General features: G+C 31.0%; 1 protein-coding gene across 1 annotated transcript; it reads right to left on the bottom strand.

Moving 5' to 3' along the window:
* Positions 1-370: 370 nt before the first annotated feature.
* On the bottom strand, positions 371-1,702 carry Phum_PHUM518310 (Forkhead box protein D3, putative; the record flags this gene model as incomplete). The annotated part of the gene is made up of 2 exons (XM_002431232.1): positions 371-666; positions 766-1,702. The coding sequence occupies 2 exons, from the start codon at positions 1,700-1,702 to the stop codon at positions 371-373; spliced, it is 1,233 nt and encodes a 410-aa protein (XP_002431277.1).
* Between the last annotated feature and the right edge of the window lie 4,828 nt (positions 1,703-6,530).

Genomic DNA, 6,530 nt, shown 5'->3' with positions numbered 1-6,530 from the left:
TTTGTTCTTGTTTTAAAATAAAATTCTGAACGATAACTAAAAGAAAATTTTATTTTCTGTTCAATACTTAAATCTATTAAAATAATAATAATAATAATAATAATAATAATAATAATAATAATAATAATAATACATTACGTTTTCCCAAGGGTCTCGCGCAAAGAATTTATCTTAAAATCATCGCTCGATCAATTTTATAATAATAAAATAATTTTTATCATCATTATTATTAAATATATATATATATATATACATATATATATATGTACATTGAATTTTTCATATTTATACATAAGCTATATTGTTGCTGTTTGTTGTCGTTTGTTGTTTGTTGTTAAGGAACTTAACATATTTGAGAAAAATACTTTATTCACCGAGCCCAACCCGCACTTAAGGGAGCAAATGCTGAATCGAAGCTACGTGTGACGACTGTTGTTGGCACTTGAGCATCCGAAGATTCCGTTACTTCCAGTTCGGGCCTGGATCTAAGCTGTGCTAATGAAATAGGACTTAATCTATTACTATTTCCTTTATTTTGATTTGCTACCCCGGCAACTTTTCCTATGAGAGAATCGATGGTGAATCCATTTTTATGATTTGATTTTGTACAACCGGAAGAAGTTATCGAATTATTTTTATTCGAAGAGTTTTTTGGAGTCGGCGAAACTGAGGCGGGATTAACAGGTACGGGTTTGCACGGGATACCGCCGGAATTTTGTTGTTGTTGTTGCTGCTGCTGTTGTTGTTGATTTAATATGTTTAAACCCAGTGGTCCCAATGATAAGCGAGCGAGTTCTGCCGGCGATAGGAGAGGTATAGCCGGCGGAAGAGGAGATAAGTACTGGTAGGGATTGTGAAGTGCAGGATGAGATCCTAACAGGCTCGCGTGATGATATGGATCGGAACTCCCTAAAAATTGAGACATTGCTGCTGCGTGGTGTTCACGAAGTACAAAATCCGGGGGTTGACGTTTGTATCTTTTACGCCTTCTCAAAAAACTACCATTGTCGAACATGTCTTCCGCCATGGGATCGAGTGTCCAATAATTTCCTTTACCGGGATTACCCGGTTCCCTCGGGATTTTTATAAAGCAGTCGTTAAGTGATAAATTATGACGTATTGAATTTTGCCAAGCGGGAAATTTTTCACGATAATACGGAAACCTAGACATGATAAATTCACAAATTCCACTCAATGTTAATTTTTTACGAGGCGACTGTAATATCGCCATGGTGATCAAAGCAATGTACGAATACGGAGGTTTAACGAGTGCCAATGATTTTTTACTCGAATCCGTCGGCGATGATGGCGACGTTTCATCCAATCCGCCATCGTTTTGATCCGGAGATTCCGGTGACGGTTGATTCGGATTCATTTCCGTGGCTAAACTATTTGCAAAATGCCTGTGAAATTCTGCTATGGTGTGTCTCGCTTGCATCAAAGACGGCGAACACTCATCGTCCGAATCCACGTTAACATCTGATTCTTCGCTATCGGTCAAACGACAAACGGAAACCGGACTCATGGGTGATAAATGTTCTCCTCCAACGTTACCCCTTAAATCCAACGGACTTTCCGACGAATTTGATATTTCACTGTTTCTAATAGGAACCGTCAATATGGGATTAATCAATATCGGAGTCGTCGTTTGTGATTGTTGCAAATCGCGGTAGCCTATAACCAGGCGACCGGTTTCGTCCATTGCGACACACATTGAAATACTAATACTATATGCACACCAATGTTATCCCCCGTCACACAAATTATTCAATCGCGACGAAAAATAATAATAATAATCATTCCGTTTGTTAACCGTTAACTGCGACACGCGAATAAGACAACTTCCGACGGCGACAGCAAAAAAAAAAGAAAACGTTTCGACTCAACAACACATTTTAAATTATTATCATCATCATCATACTACCAACAACTAGAAACGATATCAGTGATGAAGAGATGATTCGAACAATAGAATACAACTGGCAAAATATGTACGAACCAAGGGGAAACCATGAGGAGATTTAGGCAGAAGACGAAAGACCCAAGCTCCGCCCGTTTTCAACACGTTCGAACGCTCACCCTGCCGGAAAGCCTTTCGTAATAAGATAACACCAAATGAAAATTTCTTTTTAAATAAATAAGTAAAAACTATTTCGCTCATGTTTAACTTACGAATTTAACAAACCTACTTATATTGTTTGTACACACACACACAAATATATATATTTACGTATACGTTATTGACGAAAACGATATCGTTCTTTTTCGTTTACAGACTCCGACATCATCATCATCATTATTATTATTATTATTATTATTATTCTCGCGTATTCATAAACTGTTTTTTTTCCTTCTCTCTCTAATTCAAACCGACGTATGTTTTTTTTTTTTTTTTTAGTATTAAAAAATAAATTTAAATAAAATAATACAGTAAACGAGGAATAACGTCGAGAGAAAAATAATAATAATAAAATGAATTGAACAAAGGAAAAAAAAAAGTAAAACCCAAAATCAATTTAAACGTTTTTCCTTTGTTTTCCTTTGCTTTACATAAAAAAAAAAAAAAAAAAAAAAACATAATATATATGAAATCTTATGTTTAAAAAAAAAGGAAAAAGTGGAAAATAAAGTTATAAAGAAAACAATTTGGAAAATTATTCCGGTGGAAAATTTTCTTTTCTTATGAAAAATAAAAGAGTAAGTAATAAAACGAAAGAAAAAGAAGAAAAAGAAAAAGAAAATAAAATAAAAAAAATAAACGTCGAGGAAAAAAAAAAAAAAAAAAAACGAGATTATTTAAAGCATCTCTCAATCAAATATTTATTCTTCTAAGAACGTTTTTCTCTCTCTCTCTTTTTCTCTCCCCCCCCCCTCTCTCTTTTTCTGGGTTATAATTTACTGATTGAAACCCCATCGAGTTAAATACATGCGCGGTTAACATAAAGGAGGGTCCAATACGTACAAAATTCCGATTGGTTGATAGGAGGCGTCCATATAAAAAAAATAAGAAACGAGGCAAACACAATCCATGAGAAACTGGAAGGTGGTGACCTAAACTGTCCTCCCCTCTCCTCTCCTTCCTACCCCCTGCGTGTTCCGAAAAGAGTATAATTTTTCAAACTGGGGTTGTCTATTATTATTATTATTATTTTGGTAACTTTCGATCCGTTAACATACAAAAAAAAAAAAATAATTTTTTTGATTTATCGATTTTCTTATTAATATCGTGTTTTTTTTTTTAAATTCTCGTTTGTATTTCAATTAAACACGACAAACACAACAAACGAACAAACGGAAACATTTTGTCGCCAAAACATCAATTTTTTTTAATAAAATAAAATAAATTAAATTATATAAAAAAAAAAAAAAAATTAAAAAGAAAACGCGTGGGAAGGAGAGGGAAAAAAAAAACTTTCTTTGACGCCGACAAATTTCCCTTCCTTTTCCCTTTCCCCACCACTTTTTTCCCTCCTTTTTTCTTTAAAATGCAAATAATTATTTTTATAATAAGTTTTTTTAAAAAAAAAAAAAAGGAAAAAAAGGAAAAAAAAGAAAAACTTTTTTTTTTTTTTTTGTTTTTCCTTTTACTAATATATAATATATATATTTTTTTAAATTTATAAAGTTTTTTATAAAAAAAAAAAAGGAAAAGTTTTTATAACTCCATTTTGTTTTTTTTTTTTTTAAATTAATTTACTCAAAGGTTTTTTCTTTTCTTTCTCCCTCCCCCCTCCCTCCCCGCCTTTTCTTTTCTTTTTTTTTTCATTCGAGTATGGAAAAACGTACCGAAAATCAAAATAAAAAAAAATGCTTTCATTAATTTATTTATAAAAATTCGTACCTGAAAATTTTAATCGGGTCGGAAGTTTGTACACGAGATTCGAATAGATAACAAACGATAACAAACAAACGAAAACAAACAAAAAAAAAAAAAAAAAACTCATCGAAAAAATATACAAACGTTTAATTTCGCAATATTCTTTCACGTGCGAGAGTTGTGTGCCAAGACAGTTTTCTTTCATTTTTTCAAAAATTTTAATTTTTTTTTTCTTAAACAATCATTTAAAAAAATTATGATACGATAGTTAAACAAACAAGCAAACAAACAAACAAACAAACAATGTTAATAAAACGACACAAGGTGAAATGTTTAAAACAATCATTTGTTCAAAGATAGCGCGAGCGTAAATTATTTATCTAATAAAAAAATTATTATTATTTCCTTTTTTAAACTCGTTAAATTTTCCTCCATTTTGAATTTTAGGAAAAAGGAACGAGACGAAGGGGGAAAGAGGAGTAAAAAATGACGTGGGGGACCCGAGGGCGGGGGAGGGGGCGTAAAAAAAATTTCCGACGTTATTCGATTCGAAAAGAAAAAAAAAAAATGAAGAGTTAACGATATGCAAAAAAAAAAAAAATCGTTTCGTTTCGGTTAGTTACTCACCACCATTCCCCCCCCCAAAAAAGGAAAAGGTCAAAGGTAAAATTTTCCTCAAGGAATAAGAAAAGAAAAAATAATTTCGGTAGAAAAAAAAAAATCTCGACGACGTACAACAAATATCAAATCAATTCGAATCCAAAAAAAAAAAAGTTTGATAACTTTAAGGATCTTCACAAAAATTTATTTCTTAAAACGGAACAAAAAAAAAAAAAAAAAAAAAGAAAAGAAAGAAAAGAAATAAAGAGAAGAAAAGAATTAAATGAAAAGCAAAAAAAAAAAAAAAGGGAAAAAAAGGGGGGGAAAAAGGGGAGAAAGAGGAATTCAAAATTTTCTTTCTTTTTTTTTTTTTTATCAAATTCTGTTGCAAAAGCTGACAAACTTTTCCCACCCCCGCATTTTCTTATCCCCCAAGAAAATTGTTTCTCTCGTTGGGATCCCCAATAAAAATTTTCTTTTTTTTTTTTTTTTTTTTTATTATTGAATGAAAAGAAAAGTAGGGAAAAAAAGGTGACGGGGGGAAATAAGGATAAGGAAGAAAGGAAGAAAAAAAAAGAAAGAAAATCGTTCGATGAACTTTTTGCTTATCTGAATCGACTAGAACCACGTTTACACGTTTTTTTTTTTTATTATTATCATCATTTTTTTTTTTTTTTTTTGTAAATAAAACAATAAATGAAAATTATCGTGGCATTAGATAAGTTTAATTAATAATATTACGCCTTAATTTATTTTTTTTAAAAAAAGAAAATTCTAAAAAAGGAAAAAAGAGAAAAAAAAAGTGGAACTAGATAGAAGAAAAAAGAAAAAAAATTTGTCAGATGTTCAGTTTGCGGAATGAAAATGGGAAAAAGATTTACGGAGGGGGAGGGAGGGAAATGTGGAAGGGGGGGGGTTCAATAGGAAATTCTTTTTCGAGTCGAAAAGATTTCACGCAGAAACTGTTGTTGATTACAGTTTTTTTGCCTTTCCAATCGCCACCGCCAACCACTACCACCGCACCTTCTTTTCCTATCTTTCTCTTTATCTTTCTCTCTCTCTCTATCTATCTCACTCTCCGCCCAATGGGCCGTCGATGGATTCTTTAGAGTTTCAATTAACTTACAAATTGAAACCCACTTTCCCGATTTCAAATATTGGATTTTTCCTTTTAAAATAGTTTTCATTTTCCTTTTTTTTCCCCATCTCACTCTATCTCTCTCTCTCTCTCTAATAAAATAAAATACAAAAACTTTTACAATTATTTTATTACAACCCAACAAAAAAAAAGGAAAAACTTTTATCAGCTTTAACTCGGTCAACTCTTCCAAAAAAAAAAAAAAAAAAAAAAAAAAAAGAAAATCTATGACAACAACCGACCAACCGACCAATCAACAAACACACAATCGATACATTGTAACTTTTCTTTCCGATTTCCTTTCCAATTCTACCCCCATAATTTTTCTTCACATATCATCATCATCATCATCATCAAACTTCATCAAACAATAATAATAATAATAATAATAATAATAATAATAATAATAATAATAATAATAATAATAACAACAACAACAACAACAACAACAACAATAACAATTTTTAAAAAAAAGCCTAACAAAAAACGAACGCAGTAAAACAATCGCAACCAACGCTTTTCCTTCCACCATCACCATCACCATCACCACCACCACCACCGTCATCATCATCATCATCATCATCATCATCATCATCATCATCTTTCTTTTCGTACAAACAATTTTTACGTCGTACAAAAGCAAATACAATATGAAGATTTTAAAAAGATAAAATGGCAAAGAAATCCCTTACCAAAAACGAGTTAAATTTTTTTATTAGAATTTCCAAAAAAGGGTGTATATATATATAACGATCACGCGCTGTCGGAACATATTACGTCACACACAACAAACAATTATTCGTAAGTTTATTATGAGAAATAAAAAAAAAAAAAATTTTTTTTCTAAATATTTTATTTACTTTAAAAAAAAGAAAAAGAAAGAAAAGAATTAATATAAATAAAAATTTTATTAAAAAAAAAAAAAAAGAAAGAAAATGTCGACTATAAAATTCAATAATGTGACTTTTCCCATTG

Source organism: Pediculus humanus, genomic scaffold (assembly GCF_000006295.1).
Source record: "Pediculus humanus corporis 1103172108283 genomic scaffold, whole genome shotgun sequence".
Classification (NCBI taxonomy): Eukaryota; Metazoa; Arthropoda; class Insecta; order Psocodea; family Pediculidae; genus Pediculus; species Pediculus humanus.
This window is presented reverse-complemented; position numbering and strand designations above follow the sequence as displayed.